Source organism: Asterias amurensis, chromosome 7 (assembly GCF_032118995.1).
Source record: "Asterias amurensis chromosome 7, ASM3211899v1".
NCBI classification, from domain to species: domain Eukaryota; kingdom Metazoa; phylum Echinodermata; class Asteroidea; order Forcipulatida; family Asteriidae; genus Asterias; species Asterias amurensis.
The window spans coordinates 12,964,385-12,988,083 of NC_092654.1; the positions used below are offsets into that span (position 1 = coordinate 12,964,385).

At 39.6% G+C, this 23,699-nt stretch overlaps 1 protein-coding gene and 1 pseudogene across 2 annotated transcripts in view; both read right to left on the reverse strand.

The window, feature by feature from the left end:
• Nucleotides 1-783: 783 nt before the first annotated feature.
• LOC139939567 (uncharacterized) lies at nucleotides 784-1,998 on the reverse strand (annotated as a pseudogene).
• Nucleotides 1,938-23,699, reverse strand: part of LOC139939398 (uncharacterized) — a 161,934-nt gene continuing 140,172 nt past the window's right edge. For both annotated transcript variants that reach the window (XM_071935233.1, XM_071935232.1), the window contains 20 exons: nucleotides 22,948-23,100; nucleotides 22,146-22,289; nucleotides 21,093-21,398; nucleotides 20,555-20,827; nucleotides 19,631-19,758; nucleotides 18,320-18,500; nucleotides 17,678-17,830; nucleotides 16,478-16,721; nucleotides 15,198-15,268; nucleotides 13,981-14,074; nucleotides 12,657-12,812; nucleotides 11,131-11,212; nucleotides 10,419-10,509; nucleotides 9,773-9,843; nucleotides 8,508-8,642; nucleotides 6,951-7,073; nucleotides 6,680-6,825; nucleotides 5,693-5,831; nucleotides 4,607-4,679; nucleotides 1,938-3,961 (listed from right to left, as the gene is read on the reverse strand). In XM_071935233.1, coding sequence (XP_071791334.1) covers nucleotides 3,897-3,961; nucleotides 4,607-4,679; nucleotides 5,693-5,831; nucleotides 6,680-6,825; nucleotides 6,951-7,073; nucleotides 8,508-8,642; nucleotides 9,773-9,843; nucleotides 10,419-10,509; nucleotides 11,131-11,212; nucleotides 12,657-12,812; nucleotides 13,981-14,074; nucleotides 15,198-15,268; nucleotides 16,478-16,721; nucleotides 17,678-17,830; nucleotides 18,320-18,500; nucleotides 19,631-19,758; nucleotides 20,555-20,827; nucleotides 21,093-21,398; nucleotides 22,146-22,289; nucleotides 22,948-23,100 — 2,828 coding nt within the window. In that variant the 3' untranslated portion in view covers nucleotides 1,938-3,896. The remainder of the gene's footprint in view (nucleotides 3,962-4,606; nucleotides 4,680-5,692; nucleotides 5,832-6,679; nucleotides 6,826-6,950; nucleotides 7,074-8,507; nucleotides 8,643-9,772; nucleotides 9,844-10,418; nucleotides 10,510-11,130; nucleotides 11,213-12,656; nucleotides 12,813-13,980; nucleotides 14,075-15,197; nucleotides 15,269-16,477; nucleotides 16,722-17,677; nucleotides 17,831-18,319; nucleotides 18,501-19,630; nucleotides 19,759-20,554; nucleotides 20,828-21,092; nucleotides 21,399-22,145; nucleotides 22,290-22,947; nucleotides 23,101-23,699) is intronic.

The window sequence follows — 23,699 nt, forward strand, 5'->3', positions numbered from 1 at the left end:
AACACAATTAGTCATTGAAAACCTGTGACATAAGATAAGTTTTGAGAAGAGACTTGAATTTTGCGGTACAAACACAAGATCGAAGATTAAGTGGTAGAGCGTTCCAGATGCGTGGCGCGGCTGAAGAAAAAGACCTGTCACCCCATGAGTGTCGAGACTTGGGTTAAATGAGAAGCATGGAACTTGATCGAAGATCCCTTGCTGGAGTGTAAACTTGAAGCAGTTCAGAAATATAGTGGGGAGCCTTGCCATTTAGAGCTTTGTGGACAATGAGCATCAGCTTGAAGATGATTCGTTGAGAGATAGGAAGCCAGTGTAGTTGTTTCAGAATGGGGGTGATTAAAAAGGATTATCTAGACAGGTTCACAATGCGGGCAGCAGTATTTTGGAGCCGTTGAAGTCGGGAAATCTGGTTGTTAGGAAGACTGTAGAGAAGAGCATTGCCGTTGTCAAGACGAGAAGTAACACACATGCATGAATGACCTTTTCAGTGGCACTTTTGTCCAAGTACTTGCGAATCTTACCTATATTCCTGATGTGATATGATGATAAACGAACAATATTGTTGATGTGTGGCTGAAGTGTCATCGATGAATCAACTATAACCCCCAAGTTCCGAGCTTTCAGCGAGGGAGCTATCCGAGCATCACCGATGGAGATGTATGGCACTGAAACCTTTTAGTTAACTGTTGACGTGACCCCCCAAAAAGGAACTCTGTCTTATCATAATTTAACCTCAGGAAGTTTTGTTGTGTCCAACGTCGAATCTCTTGGATGCATTTCTCAAGGTTGGGGGTTGTTAGAGGAGGAGGGTGGTAGGACAGTATGCTAAATGCTGCTGATGAAATAACCGATATCTAGTGGCACAGTGTCGTGTCTGTGTATTTCGATAGTTTCCCTTATACGCCTTGTATACCAATGTCTCTCAGGTGCTATGATTCGAGCCTGCTCCCAATCTATGACATGGTCTAAATCGGTGGAGTGATTGACAATGGCAGATTTGTCATATTCTCCTCTGCGGCCGTGTGCTTTATGTTCTTTTAGCCTGGTAGTTAGGTCTCTACCGGTCTCGCCAACGTACACTTTACCACAAGTACAAGGAATTCAATAGACCCCTGCCTGACTGCTAGAGTCATGCTGGTCTTAGTGAGTGTGTAGCTTCGTTTCCAAATTGTGGCGAGTTCGGTAGTAGACCTTGATTTATGCCTCACAGCATAGAGTAAGGACAGAGTCTCTGTCCTTACTCTTTGCTCACAGAGGATCCGTTGAATTTTGTGTGAGGTATGACCAATGTACGGAAGGACCTCAATGGGCATATCTTTGGATTGTGCAGTCTGGGAGCTGTCTTTTGAATTACAGTCCTTCGATATATTAGTGAGAAACACAAAACTCCCAAGTAATAGAGTCACCCCATAGCAAGTGCACGAAAATATATGACGTCACAATGCAAATCCATAGTAAACGCGCAATATGGCCGCTACAGTAAGCACTCAAATTTGTTTACCCTTAAAGCCATTTGACACTTTCGGTAAACAGTATTGTCCAAAGGCCAACACTTCGTGGATACCACAACTGATTAAAAAAAAAAAAAAAACTGTGAAAATTTAGGCTCAATCGGTCATCGGAGTTGGGAGAAAATAGTGGGAAAACCCACCCTCGTTTCTGCACGTTCCGCCGTGTCATGACATGTGTTTAAAATGAACCGTTATCCTCGATATCGAGAATTGATATTGTTTTTATGTTTTCTCAAAAAGTAAAGCATTTCATGGAATAATATTTCAAGAGAAGTCTTTCACCATTTGTAAACCCTGTAAGTTATTTGTAAATCTGTGAACTTTTGATTTTTTTTTTCTGTACCGAAAGTGTCCAATGGCTTTAAGTAATTTTTACTTAAATGAGTCACTTACATTAAACAAAAATAACAAAGGAAACGGTCGTTACTTTGAGAAATATATTTAAACCAGGCCATATTATAACCATGGAGGAATATTCCTCCATGTTATAACAAAGACGTCTCAGAATATAATGAGTTTTGTAAAAATGAAAAAATTAAACAAAAACATACTGTGTAAAGTACTGCAACACTACACCAATACATAGACAGCATAGACACTAGGGGAGCCACAATGAAGTGCATTCACTCCAAATAAACAAAATCAAAACTACAAGGTTTGCGGTAACACCATGTAAAGACTACCTCTAAGTGAGTGTTCTGAAATGAACCGTTGGTTTCAACTTGACGTTTCGATCAGTATGCTCTAATCGTCTTGGTCGTCTCTTGGAGAAGTCCAAACTAACAAACCGATGAACTGTTCTGAACAATTTCTTTGCTGAGCAAAACTTTAAGTGTGACACCAGTCACAACAACGTAAACTTCATGTAATCTTGGCTGGTGACCCGTTTCTTTCGGGCAAGTTATTGTGCTTAAAGGCTTTATGAAATTAGGCACCGGCAGCGCGCTATACATTGTAGATGGCTGTTTTCCTGGTTTACTAGTCTTCTCTTCACCAGGACACCAGCACCATCGCTATCAATTTGTATTATTATTATTATAAAATGGCGCACTAGCCCAAAGCAGTTGAGATCTATACAGTCGTGCTCAGTGCGCACACGTTTCCATTGTTTGACATCAAAGATGGTGATTAATGCAAGTTATCTTAAGAATCCACATATTCATCTCTTAAAGGCAAACTGCCATTACAAAGCAGTGACTTTGTTCAGAGGGGTAAGAAAGCGCCATTATTTCTTGATCAACTTAAAGACACTGAACACATTTGGTAACTGTCAAAGACCAGTCTTCTCACTTGGTGTATTTCACCATATGCACAAAATAATTAAAACCTGTAACAATTTGAACTCAATTGGTCGTCGAAGTAGCGAGACAATAATTGAAGAAAAAGTGACACAAAGTTGTGTGCTTTCAGATGCTGCATTTCGGGACCTCAAATCAAGTTAGTTTTTATGCTGACAATTATTTTGAGTTATTACCAATAGTGTCCACTGCCTTTAACGAAAACAAGCAATCTCAGAATTTCTCTTCTAGGAATTAACAACATTACGTTTACAAACAAATCATTTATACAAACTTCACTGATTATTTGAAGTATAAATCTACCAGAATCCTTTCTAAAAGTGGAGAAATTACATTACAACTTTTTAAAAATGTTGCTTTATTTTGATCGCTATTAATTAAAAATAAAATATTTTTCAGTTAGGCCACTCCAAGATATGGATACACAGTGAGATCATGGAAGTACCACTAACACTTGGATTACACTGAGTTGTTCCTTCTTCGAAACCAAAAATGTGTTTGAAAATGTCAACGAAAATTCCAAATATATGTAAAAAACTGACAACATATGTAATTCAAACACAGAGAGTTGCTTCAAAACAAATGTAACATTGACAAATATACCTGTAAACTAATAATTATCATGTTTCTTTTAATTTACTGACTATTTCAGTACCTTTAAAAAAAATTGTTTCACAGGGAGTTGTAACAATAATATAAAAAAATTATAATATTCCTTTATATAAAACGATAACTTTGTAATTTCAAAACTAAAATTAGTGGAACTAAGGTTATAGTATGATGTTTTGGGTATACTTACAAAAAACCCACATAGTATAATATCGTTCCATTTGAACTAAAATATCAGACAGATGTACATTGACTTTAATTCAACAATTCTAACATCATAATTAAAAACAGAACATAGTCATTGAAATGAGTTAACCGTTAGATCCCATGCAAAAGCAATCCCCCTTAAAAAATATCATAGAAACTGCTTCAAATATTCAATTCACACATTATGTGATGGGGTACGCGCAGGTTATTAGGTTGATGGTGATCAAGTTACATGTATGGCGGTAAAGCCATTGTAACCTAGTCCTCACTAAGCATCGAAAATGCTCTCATCAATCATCATGTCATCGTCCTGGCTCCTGTTCCTTCCAGACACTACGAGAAAAGACAAAATAGTGCTCAAAAATAGTTATTGTTGAAAGTTGTCTATCTGGATCAAAGTCAACATTTGAACATAAAAAAAAAAAATTGAAAAATAAATTTACAAATTAATTTGACATCAGAGTTGTTTAATTTGCATCGGGGATAAAGAATATTTATTTTGGTTTTTACCCATACAACGATGTGTGTTAGCGCTGTATACTCAGTACTTTCCTCAAGTCCTGTGAAAAAATATCACAGGCATTTTACTCGCGTGGGATTTGAACCTGGGTGGGATTCGAACCCACGACCCTATGTGAACCCAGCGAAACCCAACCCCCTTCCAACCCTGCCCACAAAAAGGTTAAAGTGTGCGTGTGTGTTGAAGCCTCATCAAAAAAATGTTTACTCACAGAAAGGTGAGTTAATAGCGAGGTTAAGCTGCACGAATACACAAGCAATCACATGAACGTGAGCGACAACAAATTGTATGGTTTCTAGGTGACGTTGCCACTTTGGGCTTATTGCATGCTCACGTATGACGTCTGCATGGACGTAGGTATCTAACATGAAAAAAGGGCAACTTTACGTATGCTAATTTGTAGGCAATTACGTTCACGATGCTTGCATAACGTGCAGCTAAATCTCCCTTGTACTTACAGGAATGATCAGCTTGCGTGTTTGGATTCTGGATGGCTCTCAGCAAGACCTTGTGGATGAATATGTACTGGTCCTGTACACAGACAGAAAAAACACGGATATATTAACAAAAATATCATAAGCAATACACCAAATAACTGTTATAACAGTAGCAAACTAAAATCTTCATAATTACAAACACAGTTTAAAAAAAGTTTCTCAAAGCTGACATCACAGTTGGTCAACAATTCCTTTAACCCTTTCATGCACTATTTATTTTAGTGATAAATTTATCATTATGTACACATTAATTTTGTACGTGTTTCTTTTGCAAATGGCGATACCAATTGAGGGGAGTTTTGGCCGGTAATCTAATTTTTACTGAGCAAGGATTTTTTGGCTTAAACAGGGGCTACAGCATAATCTCAACATTTTAACTATTACCTTTTTTGGCCAATAGACATCGTAGATATCGATTTATAGCCAATTTATGCTTAAAATTTGCATTTAGTAATAAGCAATTCAAATCAAAAATGCATCTCTCCGTGTGGCTTTTTCAGAAAACTGCTAATCTATAATAATGATATGCAACGACCCCCTTGTTGTCACTGGCGCAATTTCCCAATAGGGTTTGTGCACAATTCTCCAGCTTTGGCCAACTAAGGGCGCTATTTTCCACATCAAATAGCTGCCAATGACTTCACGGGTCCTTTGTTGTGCGGGTTTGTTTGACCCGCACAACATGTTTTTCAGAATTTTGGCTCAGAGTGTTTCAGAGAAAGAACATTTTTACCAGGTTTTAACAATAGGTAAGATACTCGTTATAACTTTAACCAATGAGCAGTTTTCTCCAAAGCCAAGTCCAAACCTGCTACATTGGCTAAAGTAAATAGCAGTGAAGAAAACTGTCTTCGTCAAATATTAGAGAACCTTCTCTGACAAGAGCTGATGGTGAAGTGGACGAGCTTTTGCTTTGCGCTCCTCGTTGTCGCTATGCCTCAGTGGGTAAAAAAAAAAAAAAAAAAAGGTGCGTCTTCAGCGCACAAAGAAGGCTTAATTTTTTCTTAAAATGAAATCACTACACTCTCAACTGTAACAGAATCTTACCTCAGTCTGCACCATGTGGCAACGGCTTTGCCTCATGTTTGCCACAGTGCCATACACATCCAGGAACTGAGCCTCACTGTCAAGACTTCGCAGCAAGATGTCCAATGTGACAAAGGTTCCTGATCGTCCGACTCCGGCACTAGAAAGGAAACATTTAAGAGGTGTTCATAATAATTGATAAAACCACTCAATGCTGATCGACTTTGCAATAAGGTGTTTTCCCTCCTGTGACAGTTGATGTGTCTGGTCTCTAGTAGAGGGGTCTTTAGCAGGGGTCATTAGCAGGGAGGTCTTTAGTATGGGGGGGTCTTTAGCAGATGGGTCTTCAGTAGGGAGGCCTTTAGTATGTGGCGGTCTTTAGCAGAGGGGTCTTTAGCAGAGAGCAGAGGGGGGTCTTTAGCAGAGGGGTCTTTTGCAGGGAGTCATTAGCAGGGAGGTCTTTAGTAGGGGGGGGGTCTTTAGTAGAGGGGTCTTCAGCAGAAGGGTCTTTAGCAGGGGGTCTTTAGCAGGGGTCTGTAGCAGGGAGGTCTTTAGCAAGGGGGTCTTGAGCAGAGGTGTCTTTAACAGTGGGGTCTGTATCTGTTCGGTTTTGCACACAAACTCCCCTATCGGGATATCAATGGTGCAGGCGCGTGGTGGCGAGTAGTGGATTAGTAGTGGGCCCACTGAATAAAGGTAGACATATGCATGTCATTTAATCTTGTCTTGAATGTGTCTATAGTAGGGGATTGGCGAACGTTTACAAGTAGAAGGTTCCATTCGGCCATGGTTCTTGGTAAGAATGAGAATTTATAACAGTCTTTCTTTGTTTTGGGGTGAAGAAATGAGGTTGCGGAGGATTTCCTTGTGTGAATTCCTAAGCAGAGGGTTCTTTAGCAGGCGGTCTTTAGCAGGGGTCCTTAAAGGGGTCTTTAGCAGGGGTCTTTAGCTGAGGGGTCTTTAGCCATTCTCTGGACAATCCCTGGTCAAAGGAATCCTTGTTCTCACCTGCAGTGTACCACTACGGGGTTGGGTGATGCCACTTGATTTTGGAATGAACGCATGAAGAACAGCATTGGATCCGGAGTGGTCGGCACACCGTGGTCTCCCCAGGATCTGAAGTGGAAATGAGTCACCAATCGTGTCTGCCCTTCCTGCAAAAAACAAACAAATTAGGGTCAGCCAAAGGGTCAGCAACCAAATTGAGTTGGGACTGACTGTAGTCTTTATAGACAAGGGCCGTAGTAAACCACACAGAATAAGGTTGGAGTTGACTAACCTTCTCTAATTCAAACTTTCTGATGGTCCATGATGGCTTAGTGACGGTGTTGATGTGGGTGATATGGATCTCACCATACTCTTGCTCATCGTTGTCATTGGGCCAGTACTGCTCAGACTTCACCTGGAAAACAAACAAACAGTTTATGAACTTCATTGTTCTTTCATTTTATTTAGTTTATTCATGTTGTGAAGCAAAGGACTCTCAGAAAAGAAAAATTAAATCATTTTACTTGCCAAGAAGAAGGAGAGAAGATAAGGAAGGACGTTTTAGTCTTAGATGTGAGAGGAAGACCCCAGAGAATTACTCCAGGGGGAAACCCACACTGTCAAGTAGGGAGTGAAAACCCGTTCCACGTAGTGCCCCCGGAGTGATTCGAACCAGGGTCCTAGAGGTGGAAGGCGAGGAAAGATAACACTTTGCCAGCCCTCCCACTCAATAATTGGATCTATACACTTGCATCTTGCAATCAGGGAGACTTGTATCAGTTAGATAATCAGGGAGATATCAAGAATTATATTCAAGGGGTGTCATGGCCGAGCGGATAAGAGCACCAAACTCAAGCTCGGGTGCTTCTCTTCAGCAGAGTGTGGGTTTGAATCCCAGTCATGACACTTGTGTCCCTTAACAAGACACTGAACTATAATTGCTTCTCTCCACCCGGGCGGTAAATCAGTACCAGTGAGGGCAGAGATGGTTCTTGAGATTGACTTAGCCGAGTAGTGCACATTAATAATGCACAGGCTGTTTACTCTCGAGGTAGTTGAGATGGTTTAAAGAATGAATTAATTAAGGCCTAGTGATCAGGGGTAATAATGTTGGAAGCGCTTTGAGACGCCCTTCGCATGTGAAAAGCGCTATATAAAAACCGGTTATTAATATTGTATAACAGGGAAAGATCTTCAAATTTTCAGGGATATTTTCAATTTTGTTCATTAGAACATGGAAAGATTGGTTGATTTTCTGGCAACTTCCTGCAATCCAAAGCAAGATTATTGATAGATGTTTTAAGGAAACAGCCTGCAATATAAAATAATGTTTCATTTATAATCTGATCCCTACACAGTTCATTATTATTGTTATTATTATTATTGTTATTATTAATATTATTATTAATACTGAGACACTAGCTGATGAAGGGATTAGAAAGTGAACGGAGTCACAGTTGCCCGTAGCCAATAAATTCAAGGTACAAAAAATTCACTAAAACATTTTAGAATAACATACATGACCAAAACAACAACAGCATAAAGACAATAAATACATTTGGTTTTGTTCTCCTCCTGCATGCTCCGCCCTCAGCCGCCCTCTTATATTTTTTGTTCTTGTTTTTGTTTTCTTAATCAGTTAATTTAATTAGTTAATATAATTTACTAATTTATGTAATTTTGTATTTGTTTTCCTTATTTCTTGCTTTTAAAACTGTTTTTTCGTTAACGTTCTTTCTTGTGCTATTGTAACTTTGGTTTTGGTCAAATAAATAATAATAACTTACAAAATTAATTTTTCAAACCAATCGAAAGAAAATTTAAAGAAAGTTTCGAAGAATAATCTTACCCTGGAGTTTTCCACTAGATTGGTGACCATGACAATGGAGGTAGTTTTCTGCTCCCAAACCATAGTCCAGAAGTCGTTCATGGTATTTGGGAGTGGGCCTTGCGTTGCGATGTACTCGTTGTCCGTACTAAGTCCCTGCAATTGTATTCAAAATCATTTTCAAGAAATATGCATATCTGTCGTATTTTTTTATTACTATTATCTATTCGGCATTAAAACACATACAAGATTGGAACATAAACAAAACAAAAGCCAGGCACAAATGCCCAGAATAAAAAAAATAAATAAACAAATTCCAATATCTCCGGAAAACATGTTAAAAATCTATAATCATTTACATTAAGTCTATCGACAGATTATTAACATTAGGCAACATCAGAAAGACGCTAAAAAGTAAAACAAAAATTAGTTATGATGAAACATGAGCCATAAAGGAAAGTGACTGGGTAAATTTAAGTAATTTTTTTTTTATTCATCTAGGGAAAATCAACTGAAGAGGGACTTGAATGGGGGAAACAAAAACAATCATAGGGACTGTAAATTCAAAATCAGTTTTTTTTCTCCAAAATAATCTGGGCTTTTTTTGAACGAGGAAAATCGACTTAAGAGGGATTTGAACCTTTAACCTCCAGATTAACATGCCGGTGCTCTACCAAATGAGTGACACATCAACTGCAACAATGTTTATTTTATGGAACTTTGGGTGGTAACCAGTTTCGTTTAAGCAAGATTTGTGTGCGTATCGCAATTAAGCTTTTATACTTTACAGGCTTCATGAAATTGGGCCCATATCCTTAATAAAGCACATATTGTGTTCTAAAAAGGAGAGCGTAAAAAAAAAAGAGCAAAGACATCCACAAAAAAAATACATTTAAAGGCACTGGGGACACCTTTCGTAACTGTCGAAGACCAATATTCCCACTTGGTGGATCCCAACATATGTATAAAATAACAAATCTGGAAAAATCTTGACTCAATTGGTCATCTGCGTAAGGAGCAAGAGAATCACATGAAAGAAACACCCTTATTGAACGAATTGGTGTGCTCGTAGATGCCTAAAAAGGCTACAGGCCTGAAGTATTTTAATATTTGAATGAAAAGTTATTCTGTTCACTGGGAGCCGTTTCTCACAAGGTGTTATACTATTGCTTGTTACCATGAAAGTTTTTATGCTAACAATTTTCTGAGTAATTTCTTTCCTTTGCCTTCGTCCGAGATAGCCCAAGTCAAAATGCATTTGAGAAAGGATAGCAAATTCTGCTTACACTCAGGTAGCTGGCATTGATGTAGTCTGACCCGTCTTCACTCTCCCTTAATTTCACACGGAAGGCGTCGTCTGAAAAACAAACAAAAGATCAAAGAAAGTTGATTTGCGTGATTCATAATCATAGACCAGAGCTCTAGTACAATCAGTTGCATCTTTTTGTATTCTTAAATCCTTGTGCGTTGTATCTCGTGCTATTTTTTGTATCTGCCTGTTGTGACATTTTCAAATTTGGTGTGTTTAAGAAAGAAAAAAAACTTGAGTGAGCAATGCAATTTCTTCTTTTGTAGATCAATAAAGTTTTCTTATGTCTTATGTCTTCTTATGCAATCGGGGAAATGTTGTCCAGCAATCAGGGAGGTATTTTGAATTCCATTCAAAGTAATAATAGGGAAAAGATTTCCATATTCAGGGAGATTTTTAAATTTGTTCATCTGAACATGAACTTGACTTGCCGTACTCGGCTCCCATTTTCACCCTACTACAGGGCTATCCAGCGAAAGTAGTTAAAGTAAGTAAAAGAGTGTGCTTTGCTATGCTAACTACAAGCACCTCTGCACTACATGTAGGTGCATCAAAAGCCACGAATACACTTTTTTGACATGCAAGTACATAATAATGCAATGTGGTTATTGTGTAGTACTTACTTGGCAAAATGTTGCGATAACGATTCTTGTTCATGTTCTCAGGAAACTTGGATATTTTCTTTGATGAATCAGCTCCGTTAAACTGCAGTGACTGAAGAATAGATGTAAAAAAAATAAATACTTATTCAAAGTTGCACCTTACAAATGTATGTGTACATTTAATACTACACTGGGTCTGAGGTTGAGTAACCTTAAACCTTTCTAAATTGTATCCCATGCAAAGTTTAAAATACTGTAGGGTGTTGTGGCCGAGCGGATAAGAGCACCGAACTCAAGCTCTGGTGCTTCTATTCAGCAGAGTGTGGGTTTGAATCCCGGTCGTGACACTTCTCTCTGAGCAAAACACTTTACTATAATTGGTTTCCTCCATCCAGGGGTCAATGGGCACCTTTGAGTCCTGTGTGTTGCTGGTCCTGTGTGTTGTGTAACGCACACAATAGAACCCAGTGCACCCAGCTAGAGAAGTGATTCACCCTGGTGTTCCCCAGAGCTGCATATTGCGCCACAGCACCTTGTAATACATTACATGGTGCCATGTAAAAGTTGTACAATGTAGGTCTCATACAACGCTGTCCCACATAGCTTGCAGGAAAAACATTAAATATTGAAGTGCCTTGAGCATCACTGAGTGACGGATATGAGTGCTATATAAGAAGCCACTATTATCATATTATTAGTATTATTTACAGTAAAGGGAAGTGCATTAAATTACCTCGTATTCTACGCTGAACAGTTTGTTATTGTTGGCAGACATACGGGAAACATGTTGACCAAATTTGGAGACTGCCACAGGCCTGTTGGTTGAAAAAAGAAGAAACAAAAATTAAGGAAACAAAATTTACAACTTTTTAATAATTACTTCTCATTTAATGGGGTGTCGTGGCCAAGGGGATAAGAGCAACAAACTCAATCTCTGGTGTTTCTGTTCAGCAGAGTGTGGGTTCGAATCCCGGTCGAGACACTTGTGTCCTTGAGCAAGACACTTAAGCATAAGCTTCTCTCCACCCAGGGGTAAATGTGTACCTGGGAGAGCAGAGATGGTTTATGTGAATGATAAGCTTGGAGGGCGTTAACTTGCAGCACCGGCCGTATACTCCCCATGGAGCTGAGATGGTTTAAGGAATGATTTAAGGCCCAGTGACCAGGGGTAATAATGTGGAAGTGCTTTGATCAGCCTTCTTGGTATAAAGCGCTATATAAAAACCAACTATTATTATTATTATTAAGAAAGAATAAACATTTATTTCCCCCAGGTATTCCCTATCTTGAGGTGTTGGACAAAAAATCATACATTTCCTCCCATCTAAAACAGAAATTTCTTCATAGTCTTCTCTCTTCTTGTTTGACTCTAGTAAAAGGGCGTTAAGAATTTGTATCAAGATCCAGAGCAATGTTAGGGAGGGGTCTATTGGCTCATTTTGTTGTCATTTTTGTTGGTCGTTATTAGAACGTTTTCAGAAGGACACTGAAGAGGACCTCCTCTCTTATCACCTGGTCAACCTGACATCAGATCGAACCACATGGGCCCAATTTCATGGCTCTGCTTACCGTAAGCTCAGAATCGCACTTACGGAAGCAGGGAATTTCGTGCTTACGGCAAGCAAATTTCACGGGTTAGCGGCGAATTTTGGCTTCTGCACCTGCGTACTCCATGTTACAAGCCATTCTACACTTACAAGGCTAGCACAGAAATTTGGCACTTGGACGTGATCGTAAGAGCAGAATTCGTAAGAACAGAAGCCATGAAATTGGGCCCTGGAGAGCATACACGAGGAGAGACTGTAATGACTATGACATCAAACGAAGGCTGAAGGAGATTAAGAGAAAGAGCTCCCAGCTATTTTAAAGACAGTGGACACTATTGGTAACTGTCAAAGACCAGTCATCTCACTTGGTGTATCTCAACATATGTATAAAATAACAAACCTGTGAAAATTTGAGCTCAATTGGTCGTTGAAGTTGCAAGATAACTATGAAAGACAAAACACCCTTGTCACACGAAGTTGTGTGCTTTCAGATGCTTGATTTCGAGACCTCAAATTCTAAATCTGAGGTCTCAAAATCAAATTCGTTGAAAATTACTTCTTTCACGAAAACTACGTCACATCAGAGGGAGCCGTTTCTCACAATGTTTTATACTATCAACCTCTCCCCATTACTTGTTACCAAGTAAGGTTTTACGCTAATAGTTTAAGAGAGGAATTTGGGCCATGGCCTCTACGACTATTTTTCAGTTACCTGCTGGTGGTACTGCGCATGTTATCATTCTCATATGGGTTATCCTTGACTGGTCTTGTCCTTGAGACTGAGCTTGCACTAGGAGAGGGCCGTCTGATTGGCTCGATCAGGATGCTACGATCCTCATACATGGCGTTACTGGAAGGATCGCCACAGCTACAAAAAAAAACACACAAACAGATTAGAAGGAAGGTATGTGTTTGGTAAACACTCTTAGAATGAATGGCAATAAAAACTTACAAAAAGAGAGAGTTATCCATGTCATATCCAAAATAATAATTTTGGCCGACAACCCCGAAAGAACTCTTTGAACTTACCCTTTGAACTTTCTGTTCAAAAGAGAATACTTTATAAATTTTATATATAATGAGAAGGGTAGATGTCCTTAGCTTCCGATCCAAACCGAACCTTCTTCAGAGGCATAAAACAAGTACAAACAAATACATATCCATTTATAGAAAAAGAGAGGGGAAAGGGATTTAGGGAAGTATCCTGAAAGAAGCGGGAAAATTACAGCCAATCAAAGTTTTTATTTGAGAAAAATTGGTGGCTATGGACCACCAGTTTTGTAAAGTGGTGTGGACAAAGTAAATTCACTATGAAAGAATGGATTACTGGACCATAAAAGTGGTACATTAAATGCATTGTTCGATAACAACATATTTTATATATTTATAAAGTACAATAACTTTCTGGACCAGGTGGGACCATGACAGGAATTGGGGTTGTAGGTAGTAATCCATTGATTTTACAGAGGAAAAAAAACCCCACTTAATATCCCTTCACATGATGTATAACACAATTCATTCGCGAAAGAACGGCTTCACAAAATCACTTTGAAAAATTAATGACAGTGATCAGCTGGCCAAATACTGTTACAAGAGGATTCTAAACAAATTCACCATAGACCTTATCGCAAATACTTGGTACGCGTGCATTAGGGATGGAATGATGTGCATGCTGGTCTAGCTAGCGATCAAAGCTACAATCCCAACCATATCTTCTTGGGCCCCCCTGCCCTCTTTCAATGTTGTAATGGTTCTGATTGCCGGTCTTCTGCGATACAGTCAACATTGAGCGGGGGGACGGGGGCGGTGGAGACAATGTTCATTGTCAGGGGAAAGCGGATATGGAATGGTTTTATATAGCATTAGGAATGGGTGGCGCAAGCATTATGGCCATGATTGTAGACTTGCATGCACCTCATTCAACAGTTACTGCTTGCGCAATGGGTATTTGCGAAAAGGGTCTATTGAAATTGACAAAATTGTTGGTTGCCATGAACAAAACTAAAAGTCTTGGTCACAGATTGCGCGGGTCTTACCATCCTCTCCAAATGCAGCCGAAGACGATGAGAATAAGGATGATTAGAACCAACATGCCGACGAGGGGATAGATGAACCACGTCACGTCGAATGCTGCACGGGAAATATTTATAATTATATAGTTACTTGAATTCTCGGGTAGATAAAAAGAACAATAACGCACATTATAGGTAAACACGTTTAAAATACAGCAATGAGCAATTTAAGTACAGGAAGGAAAAAGAAACAGATGGAGTCCGAAGGATTGCCTAAAAGACTCTCCTCTCCAGCTGATCTTAACTAGAACAACATTAAATGGAATTATACAAATATAAATATTCTAACAGCAATAAAATAAAATAAAAATACACGAGAATAAGGGCATACAAGAAAGGTAAAGACGTAAGTGAAAAAAACCTTAAAAAATAGAATAAAGCAAGTCAATTGCACACAAGGAAATAAGAATAATAGCAGTTAACTATTGGTATGATTTGAAACTTTGCATGATGGAAGAATTATAAGGTGAGGTTTGCGGTAACACCATGTGTAAATCTCTTTTGACCACTAAGCGAAGCCCAACTACCAGTCAATCCCAACAAAGCAGAACTCTTAAAAGCAACATCTAACAACATAGAGCAGTATTCTCCTGAAGATGATCAACGCACTGATCTAGGGTGTCATTACCACCAGGGACCAATTTCATAGAGATGCTAAGCACAAAAATGTCCTGAGCATGACATTTTTGCCTTGATAAAAACAGGATTACCAACCAAATTTCCATGTGATTTTCAGGATAAGCAAATAGCTGAATACCAGTAACAAGCAATATGCAACAAACGGAAATTTGCTTGGTAATCCTGTTTTTATCAAGAAAGAAATTTCATGCTAAGCAGCTTTGTATCATTGGGCTCAGTTCTTTTCAGAGCCAACACTCTCAAAAGAGTCTTCAAGTGGTGCTACATCAAACCTCACCTCATAATTCTTCCACTATGCAAAGTTTCAAATACTACCAATAAATTTGTATTATTTTTGTTTTATATTTCATTTTATATCGTGCCAATTCCATAAAGCGCATAACGAAATAATCACCAATATTCAAATAAGTAACAGCAGCAAAAAAAGTGGCAATGATTAAAAAGCAAAAAGCAGGAAAATCACAAACTCAGACCATGTAAGTTTTGACATACAAGTAGGGCCTAGGAAAGTTTTAAAAATGGGAGGGGAAAAAATTACTTACGAGTCATGACCGGCTCTGACCATAATGTGTCGGTGTAATTCCCATCAGCACCGTAAGCGCGTACAGCAAACCTTGAAACAAATAATTAAATAGTTTCATTTCACTGACAAAATAGAAACACAACAAACATAGGGCTAGATAGGTCTGAGTTGGTCGAGCGTCAGCAAGTTAATCCAGAGGACTCCGCTCTAGTCAATATTTCTTTGTTTAAAAGGTTTCAGTACTTTTTGTACGACACAAAGCAGAAAGGGTCCACAGATTTACATTAAACTTACACAGTTTAAAGATATTAATGGTAGAAACCTTCCCTTAAAATATTACTTAATGATGTGCTGTAATTTTTGAAAGACAAGTGAAACAAATTCACAATATTTTGTTTTACATGCATTTTTAAAGGCAGTGGACACTATTGGTAATTACTCAAAAAAATTATTAGCATTAAACCTCACTTGGTAAAGAGTAATGGAGAGGTTGGCAGTATAACACATTGTGAGAAACGGCTCCCTCTGAAGTGGAGTAGTTTTCGAGATAGAAGTAATTTTCTACGAATTTGATTTCGAGACCTCAAGTTTAGAACTTGAGGTCTCGAAATCAACCATCTAAACGCACACAACTTCGTGTGACTAGGGTGTTTTCTTCTTTGATTATTATCTCGCAACTTTGATGACCGATTGAGCTCAAATTTTCACAGGTTTGTTATTTTATGCAAATGTTGAGATACAGCAAGTGAGAAGACTGGTCTTTGACAATTACCAATAGTGTCCACTGGCTTTAAAATATTACTTGCTGAGGTGCTGTAGTTTTTGACAGACAAGTAAAACAAATTCACAATATTCTGTTTTACATGCATTTTTACTAGTAACTTTCAATACTCATTTTCTCAGTGTGGTATCAATATAAGAGGGCCCATGGGTCGATTTCACAAAGAGTTAGAACTCGTCTAATCACGAGTTAGGACGAGTGACTGGTCCTAACTTAGGATTAATCTTAAGGTCTGCATGCTACAGTGCAGGGTTGGGACTCGTCCTAAGTCCTAAGATTAGTCTTAATAATAACAAAATAATAACATGCATTTATATAGCGCTTAATACAAGGTTTCTAAGCGCTTAAGTTAGGAAGAGTTTTATGAAATCGACGGCAGGTCGCAACCTTAGAGTTAAGTTTTGAGCAGTAATAAAATATTGATATTGTGGCTGGAAGTAAAAGCCCCCCCCCCCTGAATCTGCGGCTCTTTTCTTAAATTGTTTGTTGCACCCCGTCTACGCTACATTATTACTTACTGATAGGTTGAGTACGGCATAAGTGGGCCGTTGCAATACTCCTCCACCAGTGACTTATCACATCGGAGATCAGTTCCCACAGTGAAGTCAGTGAATGTTGCGTCTGTCTGTCGTTTCTTACGCCTGGATACATTGATGAAGGGATTGTAGGATGGTGCAGAGGCACGGTAAGGTAGCCATGGGTAGGTGCCTTGAACCGACGCCCAGGTGTTCTCCGGTGAACCCACTTGCCCAAAGAAGGTGTCTTTAGAAATACAAGATAAGACAGTTTTATTTCATTTTATCAGTTGCGGATAAAATGCATTATTCAATGAACAACCGTTGTGGTGCAACCTTTTCATGTTGGTTGGGTTTTTCAAATCCTGTTCAGTTCTTCTTTTTTTGACCTACATGTAGGTTTATAAAACCGGTAGTTTTAGGCGGTAGGTTTACAAAAGTGACTGTATAGAACTTTCGTGCATTGGTTCATTTGGAATGGGCTGTCTATAAGCAACAATTCCTTTGTGATGCCGCTAGATTTTCAAACTTCTTTTCAGTAAATAGTTCTTCAAATCAAACCGGCTTTTTCCTTCCAAATAAAGCTGTAATAGGCTGTAAACTGTGGTTGCTTTCAGCTGGGAACAACAATGAATCACATCTGAAGCATTCACGCAACCATGCAAGGAGAATGGCCCAGCACTTTTCGTGTGGAGATTGTCGCGTGGAGATTGTCGCGAAAGAGTACCGCCTACGCGCGACTAAATGCTGACGGCTGTTTACGCATTTTGTTGTCTGGCGCGATAAAACCCACGCGTTAGGCGGCGCAACAGTCTATCGCGCCAAGGCATTTCTATTGGCTAAATTTATCGCACGCCGTCTAGTTATTTTCAATCGGTACTGTATATGCACATGTTTTCCTAAGGGCTTTTCTGGGGTTCCTTGTTACAAATGGGCAACCACCCCCTTCTTCAAACAATCAAGTGCAGTTATGGCACGCTGCATTTGTGCGTGAACCCTAAATTCGGCTCAGCTTCAAACTATTAGGGTGACTTAAACTACTGAATGGTAATCACTACATGAAAAGACTGGAAAACAATTCTCATGGTTTTTAACCTGATGTTTACAATAAATTGAATTGAATTGAATATAGAACCGCTCAGCAACAACTCGCCACAAAAATGAATTCCACAATATCCAGAAATGCATTCTCTCTTCACTTACTGTCTATTGTAGTTTCTGCAACCAAGACAGCGTACTCGATGATTGGTCCGTACTTCTGGCTAAACATCTGTCTGGACAGCTGAATGGTGACAGTTTTTCCAGTGGGGATCACATTCTGTGAAATGCCAAGCTTATGGGATGTTTGAGGTGGTGCTAAAACGAACAAAAGAACACATTCATTTTTAAAGATAAGCTAAAGCCCTTCCCAGGGAAAAATTGCCATTGAAAAAAATCAACGGGATTAAATGGGATCCCATTGACAATTTGAATGGGAACAATGGGAGTCAACAAGATTGGTGTGGAATTTGGGAAATATTCAATGGGATCCAATGGGAATTAGATTTTGAGGTCCCAAAATCAAGCATCTGTAGGCACACAACTTCATTTGACAAGGATGGTTTTTCTTCTATTATTATCTTGCAATTTCGACAACCAATTGAGTTCAAATTTTCACATTTTTTTTTGTTAATGGATAATGTTGAGATACACCAAGTGAGAACACTGGTCTTTGACAATTACCAATAGTGTCCAGTGTCTTTAAGTAAACTACCAAATAAGGCATACAAAATGGCCATAGAAATAATAAACAAGAACTTTGAAGCAATCAAAATCGGAAAGGGGGGGGGGGGGGAAAACACTCACCAGTTTCAGGGAACTCCAAAGTGGCCGGGAATTCTAACGTTGTGCTGCTTCCAACATTGTTATTAGCTGACAGACTAAATCTAAATGCATTACCGACATCCAGGTCGTTGATCATGTAGGTATGAAGGGTGTTTGGATCATCGCTTGCTCTTATGATTATCAGACGAGGCGAGCCAGCATCCTAAAAATACACAGAATATACTGTTAATATACCTTTTGTAAAAGCAATTTTTTAATGTTCATTTAGCTTAAGAGCACCAAATTCCATTCAAACTCTGGTGATTCTGTTCTGCAGAGTGTGTTTTCTAGTTTGAGTCGTGACACTTAATTGTGTCCTTGAGCAAGACATTTTAACCATTGCTTCGTCCTTTGGACGGGACGTAGAGCCGTTGGTCCTGTGTGTTGTGTAACGCACGTAAAAGAACCCAGTGTACTTATCGAAAAGAGAGGGGGGTTCTCCCAGGTGTTCCTGGTTTGGGGTGTGATAAAGTGCTATATAAGAACCTAGCAGCAGCAGCAGCAGCAGCAGCAGCAGCAGCAGCAGCAGCAGCAGCAGCAGCAGCAGCAGCAGCAGCAGTAGCAGCAGCAGCAGGGGGGTTCTCCCAGGTGTTCCTGGTTTGGGGTGTGATAAAGTGCTATATAAGAACCTAGTAGTAGCAGCAGCAGCAGCAGCAGCAGCAGCAGCAGCAGCAGCAGCAGCAGCAGCAGCAGCAGCAGCAGCAGCAGCAGCAGCAGCAGCAGCAGCAGCAGCAGCAGCAGCAGCAGCAGCAGCAGCAGCAGCAGCAGCAGCAGCAGCAGCAGTAGTAGTAGTATTTTCTTTTTTCCTTTTTGTGTCACTCCTTATATAAAGAGAAGAATTGTGGTTTTTGATTTATTTTATTCTGAAATGGTAAAAATGAACGTATTGTAATTTTGTAATTTCAACTTAAATGTAAAAGCCAAACTAAAATTTCCGGTTTTTGGAAAATGAAGTAAAAATTAATTTTATGCAAAAAAGAAGAAGAAGGAACTAGCATAAAAATCAAGAGCAAACGACAAGGATCTACTTTGGGTGTTATGTTAAACCAAAAACTGAGCTGGGCCCAATTTCGTAAAGCCTCTAAGCACAAAAACTTGCTTAGCACATAAAAAAACATATTTGCTCAGCAAAAATAGGTAACCAGCCAAAACAACATAGTACAGTTACCATTCCTGCAACTGGTACCCTCTGTCATTTCATGCTAACCAAGAAATTTGCTAAGCAGAATTTTCTGCTTAACAGCTTAATGAAACGGGGCACTGAACACACACTCTTTTCACTGGTTCCCTTACCACAAGGCCGGCGATTGTCAGATTGTAGGATAAGAGAATGCCATTTGGAAACCTCGGTGGGTACCAAGTAGCCAGAGCAGTCGTTGGGCTTGTCTTAACAACGCTGAATTCCCTGGGTTCTCCGGGATCTAGAATGGAAAGGAAAACCAACGTCCAATTCATAAATACCTTGTACCGTATCTGTTCTGGTTGGTCGAGAGAAGATCAAATGGCCACGCTTAAACTTACGCTATAAACACAATCAGAAGTAATTAAACAAGACTTGACCTTATGAAATCAAAAGAGGGCGCTATTAGATGATTGCGCAAAGTGCACAAAATTCACGGTGCAATTTATGTTGGTAGGTCCCATATTTGGCTCACTTAAGTTTACAATAGTTTGAAACTTAAGAGCGCAAGTTCAAAACTAAATGTCTTCATAACCAGTGAGGTTTTTTTTTGTGGAAGAACAAATCCAACATCAAACAAAGCCAAACTAAAAGAAAGAGTGAAAAGAATTACACAAGGCTTAATTTTTACCAAACAGGATTAAACTAAAGATAAAGAGCCTTGCATGAGAATTTGATGTTCAGTCCCTCCCTGATTGTGTGTTTTTTTTTCTCATTGGGGGTTTTCCTCTCACATCTAAACCTGGGCATTTACTTGTTTTCTAATCATCCTTTTATTGGCGCTATTGCACAGACCCATTACACAACGCGCAGCGTGCATACACGCGCGTCTCCTGTCCGCCATGTTGGGGTTCAAAACATGCACAAAAAGATGGTACCATGTTTACATGGCATTGGTGCGTAAACAACTGTACCATCCTTTTGTGCCGATTTTAACCTCCAACATGGCAGACACGAGACTCGCGTGTGTGCGCACTGTGCAATGAGTTTATTAGTGCTGCTGGAAGTGGGATAAATAAATACAAATAAATACTTACTGGTTGCCAGTGTTCTCGGCCGCAGGTCACTCGAGACACTCCTCAACTGTGCTACAACGGTGACCACAGATATGTCGTACGACTTGTAGGGTATGAGATTAGTTATGGTGTAGCTCGTAGTTGTTACTGTCACAGGGGTGCTGGGAGAACTAGTACCCTCCAGCTGCCACGTGACTTGGTAACTGTTAGCCCCAAATAAACCAGCCTCCCACTCCAGGGAAATCGATGTCGGTGTTACCTCAGTTGCTCGAATATTGCGAGGGGGTTGTGGGACTAGAGGTTTGAAAAAAGAAAAACAAATTTGAGTAGGATTTAAAATTTTGCATGTTGGGAGTATAGCTAAGAGAGGTTTGCGGTACCATGTGAATATCTCTTTTTGAGTGGTGTTGGTTCTGAAAAGAACCGTTGGTTAACGACTCAACGTTTTCAATCAGTATGCTCTGATCGTCTTCAAGAGAAAAAAAGTTGTTGTCAAAAGTACTTTTAGTAGCGCTCCGCACAAATGCTAAAAATAGACACTCAGTAAACTCAGACTTACGCGTTCTGTACACAGTGGTGACATCATCGCTCTCTTTCTCCACAGTCTGAACCCCGGATGCAGCAACAAACGTTTGTCGACTCACAGCTTTAATAGTGAACGTGTAATCCGTGCTGGGACTCAGTCCACCGAAAGTAGACTGAGGCGTGGAGGTGCTGGGGACCTGTATCGGTGGAATGACCCCGGTGCTGGATACAGGCGAGTAGTCTATCTCGTAGAGGGTCACCTCTCCCGGGGACTTGGACCATTTGAGGATGATGAAGTTGGCGCCAATGTCGGGTACGGCAAACGCAGGCGAGGATGGATCTGAGGATGTGAGGTTTGAAAGAGGAAAAGTTAACGACATTTCTGAGTAAAAAGTCTGAAACTGGCATCCAGACCTTACGAGGTGCATTGAAATAATGGCGATTCCACTTTGTGATAACTCCTGGAGTTACAGATTCCAAGGAGCTTTTTTGGAGAATAGTATTCTCAGTGCTAGAGAAGTTGATCAAAGAGCACAAGTTCTTTCTTTTTGAGAAAAATATAGGACTTATAATTACCAGGTAGACTTTGATAAGTTTTCATTCCGTGACAAACTCTGTTAAAGAATTTCCAAGTTTCGCCACCAAAACTCAGAAAATATAAATCCTTTTCATTGAGTGAGTGTGCTTTACATTGTCATTACATGGGTCATTAAACTGAGCGGATGAGCACTTAAACTGCCTGGGGCAGTCAACAGCCATACTGTTTTTTTTTTATTGTTTAAAAAAAATACTATTTACAAGATAAGGGTCTACTGTTTGGACAAGAAATTATATGGAGATAACAGGTGTGAGTTGGCAAAGACAAAAAGGATATATTATTCTTGCCTCTTTCTTTGATGAAGCTTTTTCTGTTATGATGAAATAATGATATCTTCATAATAATAAATGTTGTTGGATATACAAATAGGGCAAAACATAACGTTGTATTCCTTCACTAACTGAAGGCTCTAAAAGTTCCAGGTTTTGTCCACACTACTAAGATAAAATCTGTTTTGGGACAGCGACACTTTCATTTGTCATGACTTACTTGTGGCAAACATAGCTACAGCATAATCGCTGGTGGCTGGATCCACAAATGGCGGATCTATGATGGCCCAAACCTTGACGGAATAGATGCGTCCCTGTACCAAACCGGGCCCCAATATTGCAGACCTTACTGTCGATGCGAAATCTATAACACACAAAAAAAAATGACCACCATGAACAACTGTTTGACAATATCAATGTCCACATTTAGAAAAATTAATTGAAAACTGTTTTTTTTATTTTTCATATGAAAAACACTTCAGGTTTTCCCGCAAAAAGTAAACAGCTACTACGAGTATTACAATATTTTCAGTCCAAGTTTAAAAGCAAAGAGATGCTTTTTAGCATCTTTCTATTGTTGTCTAATGGGAACAATGTTTTTATAGACTTACATGTATTGTAAATAGCTATAGATTTTTAATATCTGGCCAGGGATGTTGGAATCGAAAGCCTTCGGACTACAGTATTTTGGGTAAACTTTTTTCATTCCAGGCATATGTCCCTCGCTTTCATTTTGTTGATGTTAGTATTTTGTATGTGTTTTTATGCAGAATAAACAATCAAAATAATAATAACGTCTGTTTCTGTGAAGCAAACAGTTACCAATAGACCGATCCAGTAGGCTCCGCCACAACGCACGTGTGAGCAAGAACACGTGGGGTTCTCCAATGCCTTTCTGCACAACTCTGCCGCGTGCGCTAAGATACGCGCGGGCATGTCGGACCTTATTTGTCGGACCTTCGTTGTGTTGTGATTGGTCAGTACGCAATGGGGTGGAGCTTAATGGATCGGTCTATTCTCACCTTGAGGAAACTGCCTGGAGTCATCAGGGATAAGGTCTATACGGTATCCACTAATAGGCTGGGTCACTGTTGCTGGGGGTTCCCAAGTGACCTGTGCATTAGTTGTCCCTGCTCCGGTTACATCAGCTCGTACATTGGAGGGTGGAAGTGGACCTGTGGTAATAAGCCAATCACATGGTTAAAGGCACTGAATGTCTTTGATAATTGTCAAAGACCAGTATTTGGTGTATCCACTTGGTGTATCCCATCCAACATATGCAAAAAAACAACAAACCCTGTCGTTGCGGTACACGCTGCCAAAACATAGGAATTGAAATGCCCCCAGCTACCGGGCGATCTCTGTACTCTAGTTGGTAAGACACTGCTCTAGAATTGCAAGGGTCAAATCCCACCCGAGTAACATGCCTGTGATATTTTTTTCACAGGACTCGAGAAAGTACTGAGTATACAGTGCTAACACACATCGGTGTATGGGTAAAATCCAAAATTAATATTCTTTATCCCTGATTCAAATTTAACATCTCTCATATCGTTGCGGTACCCACTGCCAAAACATAGGATTCAAACTGCCTCTAGCTACCAGGCAACCTCGGTAGTCTAGTTAGTAAGACACTGCTCTAGAATTGCAAGGGTCGTGGGTTCGAATCCCACCCGAGTAATATGCCTGTGATTTTTTCACAGGACTTGGGAAGGTACTGAGTATACAGTGCTAACACACATCGGTGTATGGGTAAACACCAAAATAAATACTC